Here is an 18,799-nt window from a genome sequence, read left to right on the forward strand (position 1 = left end):
ATTGGTTTCCCTGCAAAACATCCTGTTGAGTGCAAGACAAACAGCTTTCAAAAGAAGTCTATTTTTAACCATGCTCAAGTTGTCTACTTCCAAATGACAACTTTTAAACACTTTAATATGGGTGACAGCTCCATTTTACAGGCCCTGACTTTCCCATCTGACAGTTTTGATATTATCTTCATGTCACCCCCATCCATTGTCCAGAGCTTCTAAACGTTTTGACAATTGATATGACAGGTTTGTAGATGGTTCCAATAAGCTTGACGGAAATGAGTCAATGCACTTTTTACACGGATTTATACCTACTTTTAAGAATATCAAAGAGCACTTGCCTCCATCCAGAGGGCAAATAGGAAGAAGCCACCTGTTCCAATTGCAGCCTTATCAGTATCCTCTCAATCTCAGCGAATTGATAGAAAAGATCACAAACAATCATATAAAGTGGCACTTGTAAAAGAATAGCTGGCTCAAAGACAGTCAGGTTGGGTTCCACCAGAGCTACATGACCTTGAGGTCATTACAGCCTTGGTCAAATATGTACAAAAACAAACTGACTTCAGATGTAAGGCGAGACAAATGACCTTGTCAAACAGCTAGCATTCAACCAAGTGTGGTATCATGCAGCCCCATGAAAGCTGGAGTCAATGTGATTCAAAGAAAAACACTCCACTGTTTGGAGTCATACCTATTACAAAATCAAGATGTTTGTATTTTACACTACACTGATATCTATGTTAATTTAATCAATCAAGGTCCAATTCTTCCTTTAATAATTGTATAATTTTCGAAACCTGCAGCTTATCTGTAAAACGATTTTTTATTACTTCACCCAGTTTCAAAGATTCATATTATTTCTGCTATGGAAGCAATAGCTATATGTAGATGCTGCTGTTGTCAAAGCAAAAGGTCTCATAAATATGGTTTGAGCGTTTTTGATGTATTTTATAGTGGCTTCAAGTTTACAGCACAAAAATTCCTATAATTCAGCACTAATTTATCAGTCACACTCTGGGAGACTGTAAAACAGACACTGTGGGAATTGGAAATGTCAAAATAGTGTACTTGGGCATGTTCTTCCAAATTTCAAGATGAGACACAGCCACTAGAAATTTCACATTATAGCTAGGCTATTCTCCACATGAGCAGAGACTACTTGATACAGACATTTGTTTTTGACATTCCTCAAATCAGTAGAATAATCTGTCAAAGTAAAGCAAACATTGTGGGAACATCATGGCAAAGAGGCAAAAAATAATTCTGATGGCAGTTGTGGACCTTCATCAAGGCCAAAATGAACATTTTAAACATGAGCAGAAAAAAGGGGAGAGAATGATTTATCAAAGAGAAATAAATTAGAATGGAATGTCCAATAAAATGCTTCAGTGGAAACTGGAAGAGGCTTAAATGGCAGGCATTACATTAATGTGAGGCAGTAGGAGACTTAACTGTGAAAGATCGAGAAACGACAAAACATTTATGGAGGCACCGAGAATGGACAAATTGGAAAAAAAATGATGCAGGAAATAAAAACACAAAACTGTTTTTAAGCAGCTCGGAAACCTGGTAAGGCAGATCACACACTCTCACACACACACACACACACACACGGTCCATTAAGCCCACTTTGCAACTTAATAGTCACAACTGGTCCTGAGCTACAATTGCACCTCTCTACCTTCACAGCAATATTGACAATTCAAAATTATAAATCACACATCACTCCTCCTTCCAGACAGGTCTATTTACAGCTATTCACAGGAAATATGAAGAATAAGGTTTTGAAAGTTGAAAAAAAAATGCCTTGGTGTTTTGGAGGCCGATGTGTTAATAATTAAAGCACCTAGCTTAAATGGTTCCATTTCCAAACGAACCTTACAATCTGTCATTTATAGATATCACAATAGAACTAGCTTATACTAAAATCTGTTGCCACATTTGTCAAACAAAATATTTCAAGGAGTATAAAACATATGGATGGAATTGCTTCTGGCATTAAAGAAGCAAATCTGTGTGACTTGTCATGACACCCTGTAGAATGAGTTTGCTTACCATACTGTGTAACAAACGCTATGCAGCTGTCCACGATGATGGGAATGTCATTTTTGCTGAGCTGCTGGTCTCGGAGAGCATTACCATCTGTACCTGCTGCTTTCCTGATGGCAGTGTGCCAAGCTGTGAAATCCAACTTCGTATGACCATGGATGTACAAAGTTCTGCAAGGTTAGAACAATCTTTTAGTCCTTGATAAAATGTTCCAATTGTTCCAGTCCAGTTTGGTTCTACTTTGGGAGGATCATTACAACAGCAAACTAACTAGTCAAACCTGGGGAGGCTGTGGCTCCACAATTCAGCCAGTCTATTCATTTGAAAAACTAGAACAAATTAAGTATTAATAGGTTGAACAGTCATTTCTGAAGAATTTACAGAGTTAATTCCATGCAGTTTTGAAAACACAAACAAAATTCTTTGTCATGCATGCCATCTTATATCAACCAGACTGAACATCCTGGCTGACATCTGCCATAACAGCTGTGATTTGAAAACAAGGAGTTTCTACAGACACAGGCATCAGTCTAAATGAATGATGTATTTCCTCACCTTACAAAATAATAACAATGATGGAACTGGAGCAAACAGAGTGCAATTATCTCAATTTGACATTTCAGGTGCTTCAAATAATTTAGAAATCAAGGAAGCTGTTTTATTTAAAGTTATTTTACAGAAAAAAATGTAAAGTTTATCTTAATTTGATTTCTTTATAAATGACTGCCTGTGCGCAGTCCATCAGGTGGGATCTCTCCGAAGTCACTTTAGTGTGACAAATGACAGCCAGAGTGTCCAGAGTGTCTTACTCAAACATGGGGCAGTAGTGAAATAAGTTGGAAAATTGCTGGTCCCAGGAAACCAGTTCCATTAAAGACGTATTCGTCCACTTTCTCATTTGATCACCTTCATGAATTCTTGCCTATCGTCACACCTACACACTGCACTACGCTCCATCCACACTCCCTTTGTAGAACCAATTCAGTTTTTATGCCACAGCCTTGTCTAAAAGATTCTAGTGGTCACTGTACTCTGCAATGATACATTTACATTTAGAACACAAGTTTCTGCAAGACTGTGTATTTTTTAAAAACATATTAAATTTTCTGAAACAGGCCAAGCCTTTGTAATAGATTTTAGAGAAATTGCTCGCCTAACTAATGCTTGATGAACCTTTCAGTTCGTTAAACAAATAAAAAGCACAGAAGCTTGCTCCACAGCCACATCCTGCATTATGGTTTTCTACTAACTGCACATTACTTGGCCCTTAAGGTGACTAAACAATCAGCTTTTTTTTGTTTTAGGTGCAAAGACATGAAGAACTATATTTTTACAGCATTCCTTTGTTTAAAAATATGAGCTTGGCAACATTAGTGGTATTACTGCCAGACTATTAATCCAGAACTCAGGTAATGCTCTGGGAATAACAAAGTGTGAAGCTGGATGAACACAGCAGGCCAAGCAGCATCGTAGGAGCACAAAAGCTGACGTTTCGGGCCTAGACCCTTCTTCAAGATGCTGCTTGGCCTGCTGTGTTCATCCAGCTCCACACTTTGTTATCTCGGATTCTCCAGCATCTGCAGTTCTCATTATCTCTAATGCTCTGGGGACATGCGTTCAAATCCTGCCACGGCTGACAGTGGAATCTGAATTCAGTAAAGAATCTGGAATCAAGGTGATGATGACCATGACACTATTGCTGATTGTCAGGAAAAACCCACCTGGTTCACTAATCTGCTTTTAGGAAGGAAACCTGGCACTCTTAATGGTGGCACAGTGATTACTGCTGCTGCCTCAGTGTCAGGGACCTGGGTTTGATTCCGACCTTGGGTGACTGTCTGTGTGGAGTTTGTATATTCTCCCCATGACTGCATGGGTTTCCGCTAGATGTTCCAGTTTCCCCCTACAGTCTGAAAATGTGCAGGTAGGATGGGTCGGCAACGCGAAAATTGCGCCATAGTGTCCTGGGATGTGCAGGCTGAGTGGATTAACCATGAGAAATGGGATAGGCTGGGGATGTGTGTCATTCTTCAGAAGGTTGGCGCAGACCCAATAGGACAGAGTGGCCTCTACATGCATCGTAGGGATTCGATCACCTGGTCTGACATACATGTGACTCCGGACCCATAGCTACATGATTAGCTCTTAAGTGCCCTCTGGGTAATTGTGGATAGGCAATAAATTTTGACTTAGCTAGAGATGCCTAAATCCCGTGAGTGGGGAAAAAAAGAAAACAGGTCAGATATTAAAACCATTAAACCATCATCAATCATTTAAAATTTGGCTATTCAGAGTTGGCGTACTAGATATCAGTCGTTCAAAATGCTTATGCTTGGGATAAACCGATTTGTTGTTGAGCTTATAAAGTTGCACTAAGTTAACTCAAGGTTCCAAAAGTCAATTTGAAAATACTATTTGATTTTATATTCAGACAGAAAGAAAGGAATTGAAGGCACAACTTGAGAAAAGGGCAAAAAAAAATTCTGAAAGCAGCAAGGTACCATAAACAACACATGACATGAGTAATTTCTAATTTGTTTTTGTGATGTTGACTGAGAGATAAATACTGGCCAAGGCATCTTCTTGTTTTAAGAACTTTTTTTAGTTTTTTTTAAATTTCCTTTTGCCCAAGCTGCTGACAAACTCCCTTCTACATATCTGAACGTAGAATCATTAAGCATTTCCATATGCACAGGAATTCTCTCCCTAATGGCATTGTGGGTCAACCCACAACAGGTGGACTGTAGTGGTTCAAGGAGGCAGCTCACTAGCACTTTCTCAAAGGAGGGGGAGTAAGTGCTGGCCAGCCGCAATGCCAACAAGCCACGACTGAATAATAGCTTTTAAAAAATGCACACCTTTTTCCAGCAAAAACTGGTGCAACTTTATTAATACAGCTGAAAATGGGTTTATCACAAGGAATAAGCAGTTTTACTCAGTCTCTAGTCTATTGCTTGTGAATAACCAGGTTAATAAAACACCGAAAATAGCTTTAGTAGTTTGTTTTATACATAGATGTTTTTTGTTACTATGGTACTTTTTTTAAAAGGCTGAAATACATTGTGGGTTTGGGAGCAACTTGCTCCTTTTGGATTGCATCTGAAATTGAAACCCTGCTCCCATTTGCAAATATATCATAAATAATTACCAACTGATTAATGAAGAAAAATAGCACAAATTAACAATGTACCTGGGTACATCAAGGCACCAATCTGAATGAAGGAATTTAACAGTCTTAATGTGTTACTCCCATTATACAGGGGCTCAAGGATTAATATCAGCCACAGAACACTAAAATGTAAGTATTAACTGAATACCAATGCAATTATAAAGTGTTGGATGTAAGTAGATTGCAGAAAATTTATTTTTTAAAACATGATCATTTACAATTTCTTAAAATAATAGGCAATTTTTTAAACACTAAAACATTTAATTATCCAGAGGCCTTCAATTCTGTCATTTTACATTAAAATTGCTAATAAAAATATCCTATTGTAACACAGCATATTAATAAGCTTTTGGATAGTTTGTACATGAATAGATCTCACCAATGTAACTGGAATAATTTAAACTCATTCTCTACCTTCCTTTTTCTAACAGCAATAAGACATCTCTCTTCTCCCCGGGTTTCTCAATCTCAGTGCTGACAGCTGTAAGGAGAATGAGAGGAACAATCGAAAATTAGACATCTTTATTGAAAACTTTGAACAAAACCAGTACGAAACACCCTTCTCTACCCCTCCCCACTCCCCCCAATCATGCAGCAGGTCAATAAGAACAGGAGTAGGTCAGTTAGCTCTTCAGGCCTGTTCTTCTATTCAGTGGGATTACGGCTGACCTGTGACCAAACACAATTCGTTCATTTTGCTCCCTATTCCTTGATGCCTTTATTAACCAAGAATCAATCAATCGGAACGATTCCCCAGTGAAGATTCCAGATTAAATTCACAGTTACCTATCTTAGATGAAAAAATGATAAGGGCGCTAGCATTGCTGACGAAATAAAAGGAAAGAAAGAAATACCTTATATTTACAACTTCAGAACATTTGAAAGTGCATTATGTTGTCTGGAAGAAGTGTGGCAGCTAAACTGTACACAACAACTTTCTACAAACTGCAAAGAATTGTACGATCAGATAATCTGTTTTTGTGATGTTATTGGACAGATAAACTGATGAACACACCCCTGCTCCTCTCTGCAATATTACTGTTGAATCCCTTCTGTTCACCTGAGGATACAGATGTGCCTCTGTTTAGCGCTTGCCTGAAAAGACAATCAATATGGAATATTATTAATCAACCAGTTTGGGCATATTATGACACCCCTCCAGGGCTGGTGGGATTTGAACCCAGATCTCCTGGCCCAGAAGGTAGGACATTACTGCTGCACCACACAAGTCCTTCTATGACACAATTTTTTGTGACCATCACATTCTAAAGTCAGACTCGAATCTAGATCTTTCACGGGTTTAAATATTTGTGGTCATATTTCTGAACTGAGGCTAGAAAAGTGTTACCAAGTGTATCAAGCAGAGGTTGACAGCTGATTGTGTCCACTCCAAGCCATTAATGGTAACCCCTGCCAGAAATGCATGCGTGCACACGCCATTCAAACGCAACTCTTCTCAGGCATAGCCATAGTAATCTCATAGGCAGACTGACTGTCATCATTCATTGTATCAGCCAACCCAGGAAGAAGAGTCACTACGAAGAAACAGCAAAGTCCTTAAGAAACTATACTCTGATAAGTCAATGCTTGTTGACAGCACAAGCAATTAAGAAATCAAAGATGAATGGTGAATAAGCATTCAGTCAAGAACAGTCCCTACAGAAATTTACAAAGCAGCTACTACAATTATCACGTGCGTAATTGATCCTTCATTAAACAGTGGAGCCAGCAAAAGAGAGCACTACAAGCGCAAATCAGCAATGCCGTAAGAATAAGTGTATCTGGATTTCCTTAACATTGTAGAGAATGGTAAATACCAACCAAGTTATAACTAGACCAGAGTGACTTAACAGTGTGTGTTATCCAACGATCAAGAGAAGGCACTTGAATGGAGACAGGGTTAGAAGCAGGAATAGGTCAATGGGACCTTCGGCCTGCTCCATCTTTGAATATAGCCATGGCTGATATATTTATGGTCTTAGTTCTACTTTCCTGTCGACACCCCGTGACCCCTAACTCTGTTGACTGTCAAAAATCTAACTCAGCCTTGAATAAATTTATAGATCCAGATTCCATTACCTTGTGGTAAACAGGATTCCATATCCTGATGACTCTCTTAGAGAAATAAACTTTCATCCCCATTTTAAAAAGAACCGTTTTTCCTTAAATGACATTCCCTAACCAACATTCTGGTTGCCTCAGGATCTTGCATGTTTCAACAAGATTACCTTTGATTCTTTTAAACTCCATTGGATATAACACTAACCTGTTCATCCTTCCTTTATAAGCCCTTCATCCAAGGAATGAGTTGAGTGAACCTTCTTTTGGCGAACTTAAGAGTTCTGTTGTCACTTATGCAACGAGTGAAAGATGGATCATTGAACCCCGACAGTGTGGAAACAGGCCCTTCGGCCCAACAAGTCCACACTGACCCTTGGAGCATCCCACCCAGACCCATCTCCCTACAATCCACCTAAGCTACACAACCCTGAACACTACAGACAATTTAGCATGGCCAACGCATCTAATTTTGGACTGTAGGAGGAAACTGCAGAACCCGGAGGAAACCCACGCAGACACGGGGAGAATGTGCAAATGCCACACAGCCAGTTGCCCAAGTGTGGAATCGAAACTGGGTCCCTGGCGCTGTGAGGCAGCAGTGCTAACCACTGAGCCACCCTTTGATTGGATACATTGATTCATTCAAACTTAACTCACCAATGTCAATGTGACTTTGTGGTAGCACTTTCTCCAGAATTGTAGTGTCAAAGGCTACTCCATGTCTTGCAGCATATAATCAAGACTGACTCTTCAATGCCACAGTTATCACTTTACTCACATCACTGAAACAGAGTGACTTGTTGTTCATTTTGTTCGTTGTGAGATCGTGTGTGAAAATGTCAATGTTTACATAACAAATAGTGAAGTTAAGTTTCAAAATCCATTTATGAGCTGTTTTCTGCTTTGAGAACCTTGAGGACTGGCAAGATGCAATATAAATACAAATTCTACCTTTCTTATTTGAAGAAAACCAAGTCCTGGGACAAAAGCAATGGAAAGTGCATTCATTCATGTTTAGCAATCATCTAATATGAAGCCATGTTAATATTCACCAACTTTCAAATGAATATGACTATTCAGTCCACCTTTCATCTACCAAATACGTGTTCACTAAACAGTTCAAGGTCAGCGATAATGTCCATTTACAATTCGGAACCTTTCAAATGAATTTAATTTCTGTTACAATGAAATAGATTTCCTAACTATGTTCAGTTGAAGTCAAATATTTCAGAGTATATATTTTGATTCAAAATTGAAACAGAGACCAAGATTGTCCATTTTGCAGTCAAAATGTGAACACAGGCAAATTCAGTGGTAGTTGATTCACTGCTCCCACCAATCAGAAAGCTCAGTGAATTAGAAGTCTACTCAGGTTATGAACTGAATGTTGAATTTCATTGCAAATTGAAGTCCCAGTTCACCTTGAGCTGCTGGTCAATCTGTAATCGAACTAATGGCAACATTTGACTCACAAAGGTTGTTGCTGGAGGTCTAGTCTTCATACTAACTAGTGGTGAAAAGTTAAATAATTTCTTCACACAAGGTGTGAGAAGTCAGAGGAGAGTAATTTTCAACAGACAACCTGTTGTTCCCCCATCACTGTCCGCATTGGCCCATCCCCCAACCCAGCAGGATGGCTCCTCTGGATTCCCACTTCTCCAACTTTTTCTTTTCTTTCCCATTTTTCTTGTGGCAGACTATCCAGCTGGTGGCAAGCTCAGAATGGATCTTCTCAGCCATCACTTAATGTTTTGAAGCGGCAAGATGGAATGATCCTTTGTCCAGGACCAAACTGTCAAATTATTTTCCATTCTTGCTATCACCAGGGAGAATGAAAAGGCAACTAGAGTATGTCAACCGTAGGGCCATAATGATTGCTATAAAGACTGAATGTGGTCGATATTTTGTTTCATGGAAGGATACTCATTCTGTAATGCATCGTTCTGACACCATCACTTACGGCACTATAAGACTAAATGCTAAAAGATTCTGCCCCCAAAACATAAGTAATTATTTCTGGAAAACATTTAACTTGTTAAAGATAACAGTGTTTAATGGAAGAGTTTGATAGATGGCAAACTGTAATGTCCATTTCTAAAAATGAAAACCTACTTGCAATATTTCAACAATCTGTAATCAAACTAATTGAAACATGCTGTTACATAAAGAACCTAGAGAAACTGGGATTGCTTTCCTCAGAACAGAAAAGGTTAAACTGAGATTTCATAGATGTGATCAATATTACGAGGAGGTTTGTGTACAATAAACAAGGAGAATCTATTTCCATTGACAGCAGGGTTGGTTACTAGAGTTCACAGATTTAAGACAAATAGTAAAAGAAATACAGTAGACATAAAGACCTGTTGTTTTAAATGCAGAGAATTTTTTTTTAAATGCACTGCCTGAAATTGTATGGACTTAGATTCAATTTCAGCAGATTCAAGGATATATATTTGAAAAGGAACCATTTCCACAACTATGGAGAATGGAACCAAGGGAAAACCTCTGCCGTGGAATTAGCTTTAACATTCATAGCCTTCACCATCTGCACAGAGTGATAGCTGTGTGTACCATCAACAAGATGCACTGCAGTAATTCATCAAGGCTCCTTTGACAGCACTTTCCAAACCCACAACCTCCACAATCAAGCATAAGGGCGGCAGGTGCATGGGAACACCAACAGCTGCAATTTCTCCTGAGGCACGCACCATTCAGTCTTGGCAGTAAATTGCAGCTCCTTTGCTGTCTTTAGGACAAAGTCCTGACACATCTTTCAGAACAAAATTGAAGGTGTGATTTACGCCATGTGGACTAAGCTGATTCTAGAAGGCACTTCAAAGCAGAATATTCCCAAAAATGACTAGCGGGGAGGATAATGGGATGGATTGGCTTTGGGGAGATACCCATCTTTCCACCACCAGAGACGCTCATGTCTCAATGGAAATATCTTTCCAATCTCTCAACAATTGCAGTGCTTGAATGGTTAACTAGCAACCAATTAAGGGGCTCTTCAAACCTTACTGAGAACAGGGGCTACCTTGCTGGCTGGCAGAAGTCCTCAATCTGGCACCATCGATGGAAGGGTCAGACAGATGCTGAGAATCACCCACCTGTCTTTGCTTCTGACCCCCTTCACATCTCTGCCCTGAGAAATGAACCCTGCGATTCACCATCGCTCCTGCAAAGTTACCTATCACAACTGATACACACGGGCCTTTGGATGCTGAGTCACCAGCAGCCTCAAGCACTATGGCTGTAAGCAAGTGGTTGTTTGATGAAATACTCTCCGCTTGCCTGGATGGGTGCAGCTCCAACAGCACTCAAGAAGCTTGACTTCACCCAAGTCAAAATAGTTCACTTAACTGGCATCATATGTATAAATATTCCCTCTCTCCACCACCAATGCACATTGCAAGTAGTACGCATCATTTACATGATGCACTGGGAAAGTCTACCAAGCTTTCTTAGACAGTGCCCTCTGAACCCTTAACCACCATCACCTAGAAGGGCAAGGACAGCAAATATACGGGAACACCACCACCTGTAAGCTCCCCTCCAAATAACGCACTGTCCTGATTTGGAAATATATTGTTGTTGCTGGGTCAAAATCCTGGAGTTCCCTCCCTTGTGGCTTTCTGGTGCTACATATAGCAGATAGACTGTAGTGGTTCAATAAAGTGGCTCACCATTACAATCTCAAGGGCAACTAGGGAAGTGCAATAACAGCTGACCAGCCAGTGACGTCCACATCCCATCAGTGCACATAAAACAAAATTCTACCGAAAGATTCAATGTGAACAAGAGGCTGAGTAGCCTCTCTCTGTATTGTAGTAAATGCAACATATTGAAGTCTTACTGAGTTCTTGCAGCCTCTTTAAATGGACAGAATCCTCTTCAACTACATCCTGCTCAGGACAGAAGCAGAGTTGTGATTTATCTAATGCAAACCAGCCTGTTTTCCAGTGTTCTAGGTTATGCACATCTTTGTAGTACAGCCGACCAATCAGTTCATAATCTCTCTTGGACAGGATTTCTACCACTTCAGGTACGAAAAACTAGAAAACACAAGTCAATAGCAAAGATGTAGAATTGTAGTCAACAATAGCGTTTCAGCAAAAATAAAACTAAAATACAATTACATCTTATTTACTCCACAGATCTAATTTAGTTGAGTGACCTCACATTTACAAGAAAAATATTTTTATATATTGAACGTAGAAGTCAAAGTGTGTCATTAAACAGTAATAATTGTTATTCTGCTTTCTTCCAAATTTCATTCTGTAGATGTGTTGTATCAAAAATTATCTTGATTTTTATATAGAGATAGCTTTGAGATGTAGAACAGATTTGGCTGAAGTAAACTGTAATGGGAAAAGAGAAGGCTAGGTTAAAAAAAAATCATCAGGAATGAAACCAAATATACCTGAACTATGAATCTTTTGGTTGAGAACGACTGGCAAAAAAACAACTAAAGGATGAGGAAAAAAAAAGACCTTTTTTGTGCAACACTTCACTGGACTCAGAATAAAGTGCCTGATAATGTGATGCCGTTAACACTGAGATAACAAGGTGTAGAGCTGGATGAACACAACAGGCCAAGCAGCATCAGAGGAGCAGGATGGCTGTCAAAAATGGATTTTCTGAAGAAGGGTCTAGGCCCGAAACATCAGCTTTCTCCAGCATCTGCAGTTCCCACTATCTCAGTTAACTTTGAACAGGGTTTTCAGGATGGAATTGATAAGATCATGAAGAGAAAACATTTGTGGGTACATGGGGCAAGGTCAGGGGACTGGGACCAATGTGCTGTTTTTGGAAGGAGCTGACATGGACTCAATGTGCTGAATGGCTTCCTTCCACTTTGTAACCATGCTATAATTCTACACACTTCCTTCCTGTGGAACTGATCTTCTTGAGTCAATGCATATCAGATTCACCTTGGAATATGTTCTTTAAAATAAAAACCTCATCTTCTTTGCTGCCAATGGACCCTAACCTGTTTCTCGTTTGGTCACAACCATCTGTGCCAAACATGTGTACCAGTTATCTGATGTTATGAATTTTCACAACGTATTATGTGGGAGAACATTTTCTGCCATTCCAACCTAGAAAGCACCATTGACAATATCAGTCAACGTACACTTCATGTGGTTAGAGACAAAATAAAACGTGCAGATGTTGGAATCTAAGGGGGACAAACAGGAAGCTGGAAAAACACAGCAAGCTAGGCAGCATCTGGAGGGGGAGAGGTCAATGATTTGGGTATTACCCTTCTTCAGGACACTTAATGTGGTCAGGTGACATTTATGCTCACTATTTTAATGCATTCACTGCAGAGGGTAGTGCACCGTCACACATATACACCAATATTTGTTTACTGATGTGGCAAGCAATCTCTAGGTGCATGATGGTAAAATTATTAAAGCCAATAAAACATGCCGATTAATTGTCATTAGGGGGCAAGCTGTGAATAACTATGCAGAAGCGGGTTCACTGTTCTTCCCAGCTTTCCTTTGTAGAAAATTCAATTAACGCACAGTGCTTTAGGTAATTGTCAACTGATATTCCCCCCATGACAACTGAGGCAGCAGATAAAAATGTCAGGGGATCCTGGGGCTCAATGTTTTTGGTTTCTGAATTGTGACTGATGTTCTTACTATTACATTACTGGGTTACAAATAAAATCCGGTTAGAAAAGGATGTCATACAGTTTTACTTCATTCTAGTTAATAAACTTTATTACATGGATTATGGCATTACTGCCAAAGGCTCAATTCAATTTAGCTGTAAATAAAACTCTCAGAAATCTATCTTTTTTTTATTATATATAGACTTGGCACTTTACTGTATCATTTTAAAGAGATTGACAGAGTCAGTAGCATTTGGATTGTGGCAAAAACGTGCAAAATCACTGGACTCAGGAACAAAAAGGTAAATTCCCACAATTTCTAAAAAGCCTTGGGCACGATCAACACATAAAATGTATTTCAACTTATTTCTCACCTTGGCTATTGCCCGGGTCCAGTCTTTTAGAATTTCGACATTGTCAGAGCCGAAGGAGAAGACCCGTTCTGACAGCAAATACATATCAAAGGTAGAGCTCACCCTGAAGCAAACAAGGAGGAAGAACTGCATCAGAGTCTTGCAAATTTGGCAGCGTGGAGAATAATTCAAAACTCTTAATGCTTCAAGCTGAAAGCAAGCAGATTAATGTCCTCTTACACTGGATTTCAAGCAGGTTGTGCAAAAATCTTATCAGATGACGATATGAACTGACTTATAAAATTTGCAAGAACTTTCAATAAACTTTTGCAGTGGAACTCATATGCCTTTTTCAAAGTCTTTGATGGGAGCCCAATTTTCAACATTTCGTGCACCGAAGAAAAGGTTAAGGTACTTTCTGTAGATCCTGCCCGGAATGAATTTGAAGAGGCTCATTATGATTAACAATTGGTTTAGCAAAAGCCAATGAAGCATAACTTGCATTAAGTACTCTGCATGTACATCTCAATTGACATCGTTTGGATAATCACCATATTCAGTCTTACTATTTACTTTAACACTAAGGCATTTTAGTGGCAAACCAGAGAGACAAAAATAAGGTGGCAGAAGAATGTTGCAAACGGATCAGTACAGAAGACAGTACCTTAAATTTTGAAATGGTAAGAAACATAAAGGATAGTTCTTATAATAATAAATATGGTCAGGATATCATGATAATCATGAGTTAAGCAGTTAAATCAGTCAAGGGATATAATCGCCATTTCTTTGGACTGGAGTTGATTCAAACTAATTTTTTATGTTTGTAGATTAAGATAGTAGACATTTTAGTTGACTTGTTATTCTAGAATTAATACAAGTTAACATTTAATGAATAGGCAAAACCCCACTCAATCTGAAATTCTCAGACAGCTTATCACCTAAATTAAAATGAGGGCTCATGGCATTGCTGGGATGGAATTAAGTCATTAACTGCGTCAGAGAAGTTTAAACATAATAGAAAAGGCATAACTGTTGTGAGTGACAACTGATTACTAGAGCTGTGAAGAGTGTCACTTTAATTCTCTCTGACTGCCTGGAGAATTGAGACCACCTCCCTCTCTACATCTGCCCTCATTTTGAGGGCAAATTACCAAAAGATGCTTCTTTGCTTGTGACAATAATGGAAGAGCCAAATTAGATGCAGATGAAACAAGCGCAACTCATCATGGAGTGAGTCGGTTGTGGAGTGAGGTAAAAATGGAGTAAGAACAGCTTCTAGAAAGAGAATTTAGCTAGAAAGATAGTTCAAAGTTGAAGAGAGGAAGACGTTTGTTGTATAATGAAGAATACAAACAGCATTCAGTGCTGATATAATTTCCAGATAATTATGTGGAGCTATTTAAAAAGACAATGGAGGGCAGAGGGGTGCGGTGGTGCATACGTAGAAACATACCATGTTCAATGGTCAAAGAATTTAAGTTAAGCAAACATGCATATCAGACTGAATGCAAAATACTTATGACAGAAAGGATTTTTTTTCCTAAAGGTATGGAATAAATTATCAGTGTTAATGAATGAAAACTGTGTCAAAATGCAAGAAAAGACTAGATAGACAGTTGAAATGAAAGAGAATAAAAGGACACAGGAATGGATTGACACATATGATGAAAAGTAAGAGCAGTCATCATGTGTAGGATAAACACTACTATAGGCTGGGTCGATCGTGCAGCCTGCTTTCACGCTCTGCTGCCTACAGCCCAAGGAAGAACACAGAGAGCATGTAGCAAATATACTGCCTGATCAGGTCGAACAACATTTTTCCCAAAAATGCCCTGCAGTTTCGGTAAGGAGAGAGAATTGACATGAGTCATGGCCATCACCCTCACACAGCACACCACATGTTCTCCTGTGGATTTTCTGTCCATTGTCTCAGCTTATCCAGAAGAACATGTAGGTTGACCTCAATTTCTTTTTCCCCTCTGCCAGCTAGCAACAGACCTTTTACTTTCTTTTGCTGGCTCAGCCATATTCTGCAGTGGCCGACTTTCTTCAAATGCGGCACAAAATCACACCAAACATTCACCAGTGCCGCTTGGCTTTCAACTCGCTGAACTACATACTTTTCCATTTTCCAATTGCTCAGCTGCCCGGTTTACTTTTTGCAGTTGTCAGTCATTTATGACTTTTAAAAGGCTGCATTCTAATTTTTTAAACCAGACTTCTCCCACCAGTGTACCACTCTTATTTTTGCACTGGTCGTGTGCAGCTCAACTGCCAGTGTTATTGAAATGAGCTGGCCATCCTAATGATGGTGTAGTCAGCAAAACAGAGGAGTTCTATCAAAGGTGGTTGGCCCGGAATGTTAACAGTTTCTCTTTACACAAATGCTGTCAAAACTGTTCAGTACTTCCAGCATTCTCAGCTTTCATTTCAGATTTCTAGCATCCAGAACACATTATTTCTTTATTCAGAAGTTCCCTTTTCGTTCCATTCTCATGTGGGGTCAATAATTGTTTTCTCCTGCTGTTGCAAACTGACCTGCTGTGTTTTTTTCAATATGTTCTACTCAATGTGCAACATGCAAAATCCAGAGAAAAGAGGAGTTTGTTAGCAAGTCAAGAAGGAAAGCTGCAGCATTCACTGTTTACTAAAAATTCAGAATCAATGTGAAGCTGCTATTATTGAGTAACAGGATTTATTCAAAGAGCATTTCATTATAACCTTGAAACAAGATGATTTTATCCTTGTAAAATTCATTGTTGAGCTCACAGATCGGAGCACTATGCAAGATTCGGCAGTTTGAAGCATTCCAAAAAGCCAAGATCGCAGCATCAAAAAATATCTAAGCAGTGAATGTTTATACCTATCCTTTGTTTTGCCTTCATTTTTTTTTTCCTGCATTATAGTTCACCTACTACATATCTGCTCAATTCATAAGATGTTTATATTTGTATAATATATTGACATGATACACAGATTTATACACAGCGAACTCTATGCTATGGTTTACATGTCTTCTTGTAATACTTGAAAGGAAGGATAATTTAAAGTGGGCTTAGCAGTTAAGAAATTTTGCTTAACTCAGTTTTGATGGAGCTTTATTCCATCTGACAATGAATACAGTTCAAGCAACAAAAGCAAAGGGCAAACAGGTAGCATTCCAGTGATAAGCTGTGTGTTCAAACTCTTGAAACAATAAGGCATGCTGTAAACTATTGAAGATTGTATTAAAAATATACTGGGGCAAATATTTCATTTTAATCAGTAATCTGCTGGATTGTATAACCTGCCTTTGGGGGATTGTCTCCTTCACACTCTAATAATCTCAGAGTGCCAAATTATAACACACCCCACCCCATACATGCAGTAAGGGCAAAGTCCTTTTCCAGTGAATGAACAACTCATTTCATAGAATATCATAGAATCCCTACAGTGTAGAAGCAGGCCATTTGGCCCATTGAGTCCACATCAACCGTCTGAATAGTATCTTACCCTGTCCCTCCCTACTCTATCCCTGTAGCCCTGCATTTTCCCTGGCTAACCAATTAGCCTGCACATTCCTGGACACTATGGCAATTTTGCATGGCCAATCCACCGAACCTGCACATCTTTGAACTGTGGAAGGAAACTAGAATACCCAGAAGAAACACATGCAGACACAGGGAGAATGTGCAACCTCACGCAGAGAGTGGCCTGAGGCTGGAATCAAACCCAGGTTCCTGATGCTGAGAGTTAGCAGTGCTGATCGTTGCACGGCTGTGTCAACCATGTATTGATGTGAATATTTAATAATGGACTACAATATTCAGGACATTCAGAAATTCTCACCTATAATTTTAATGCAAAATGTTTGAAAAGATACACAAAGGATTAATGCAAAAATCAACACGAGAGTCAGCAAGTTATTTCTCCTTGATTAAACGGCAACACCATTGATTCTGTTAATAAGCAGGGCTGGAGAACACTAATTAATCCACACTTTGTGACTGCAACTCTCATTTTAAAATAACCTTTTCATATTTTACTTACTTGCTGAAAAGTAGATATTAAAAGGGTCCAGCATTCAACAGTGTTTAAGTAAATTTCTTTAACTACTAATAATAAGCTGTCAGTGACCAAGGAGAAAAAGCTGCTAGGTATCAGAAATTGCAGTTACTTTAGAGAGATGTCTTACATAAATAATTAAATGCATGGCTAGAACCTTGCTACCTGATTTACTGATCTTTCATATCAAACTTGTTAAAAGCAGGGGCTCATCATTATGAAATGATACTACTGCAAATCTCACCGCGCTAACAACAAAAAAAAAAGTTTTTAGAAAGCTCAAATCTTGCTTAAATGATGAGCATTTTCATTTTCTTTGGGACTTACACCACCAAAATCCGACTTCGCAGTATAGTCTGTACTTCAGTAAATAACCAACATCAAAACCAGTTTTTACCTTTAGTCTTTGGTTACTTCCAAGACTGTACTTTGTCTTCCAAATTGAACAGACTTTTCCCTGGACTTTCTTTAATGTTTTTGAAACTAAGTTTGTGTGTAAGAAAATTCAATCTTTGATTTTTTTTTCTTCTTTCAACTGATGTATCCTATTTTTCTAAACAACTCATTTAACATCAGAACTTGGACAGATTATTCAAGAGAATTTTAAAGCACTAAATGGGGGCCATGCAGCTCACTGAAAGGAGTTAACTCTCAAAATATGTTCCACTTATTCCAGTGTCCTTTATTTATGTTCTTTTAAATGTTGCTTTGTAGAATATTAAAATGATATAAATCCTCATCCCTCTTAACAGCTATTATAGATTCTGCTTCTTCATTTGGTTTTCACAGGGCAACATATATCCTGATCGTTCATCACATTAAAATTATCCACCCAATTTATTCTTTTATCCCTTTGCTGATGATGTTAATTGTACTTTGTCTACACCACAGTGTCTGGTGGAAATAGATTTGCATAATGTTTTGAACACCTTCACCGGTTACCATTTGCTTCATAATTAAAAAAAAGGTTTGTTTCTTTCACATTCCCATACAGCTCAAGCCTCTCATTCCTGGCATCAATTTTGGGTATCTCTTCTGCGTGACATCAAAATTCTTCTTCTGATGGATTCCCAAAACAGGATACAAAGATGTGTAAATTTGCTGAGGCCAGCAAGAATCTTCTTTGAATGATTGCTGGGCTATTTAGGCCATCCCACTTTTACTTGAGGCAAGCAAAATGCACACATTTGGTGGGTGTCCGAATGTAGTTTATTGCTGAACAGGATATTTTTTGTGGGTTCTGGATTTGATGCAGACACAGTCGGTATCTGCAGAAGAGAAGGTCATGATTACAAGAGGAGTGAACAGTCAGAATCAAAGAGGGAAGTGATTGTAAAGTGAGGTTGCTTTGTGAGGTGCCAAATAGGTGTTTGGACACCTAATTTGAGAGTGAGTGAGTGGATGTGTGGGCATTGAGTTGGCAGTATGGCCACGAGAGATGCTCACTTCAGTTTCATTGGTCAATCGAGTTACACAGAAGACAAAACTGTGACATTTCTAAAT

General features: G+C 38.9%; 1 protein-coding gene across 5 annotated transcripts in view; it reads right to left on the reverse strand.

Annotated features, from left to right (window-relative positions):
• The window catches only part of arap2 (ArfGAP with RhoGAP domain, ankyrin repeat and PH domain 2), a 326,408-nt gene that overhangs the window by 97,447 nt on the left and 210,162 nt on the right, over nucleotides 1–18,799 (reverse strand). For all 5 annotated transcript variants that reach the window (XM_059647100.1, XM_059647094.1, XM_059647098.1 and 2 more), the window contains 4 exons: nucleotides 13,274–13,376; nucleotides 11,130–11,328; nucleotides 5,627–5,693; nucleotides 2,050–2,213 (listed from right to left, as the gene is read on the reverse strand). In XM_059647100.1, the coding sequence (XP_059503083.1) occupies nucleotides 2,050–2,213; nucleotides 5,627–5,693; nucleotides 11,130–11,328; nucleotides 13,274–13,376 (533 nt within the window). The remainder of the gene's footprint in view (nucleotides 1–2,049; nucleotides 2,214–5,626; nucleotides 5,694–11,129; nucleotides 11,329–13,273; nucleotides 13,377–18,799) is intronic.

Source organism: Stegostoma tigrinum, chromosome 1 (genome assembly GCF_030684315.1).
Source record: "Stegostoma tigrinum isolate sSteTig4 chromosome 1, sSteTig4.hap1, whole genome shotgun sequence".
In the NCBI taxonomy this organism is placed as follows: Eukaryota; Metazoa; Chordata; class Chondrichthyes; order Orectolobiformes; family Stegostomatidae; genus Stegostoma; species Stegostoma tigrinum.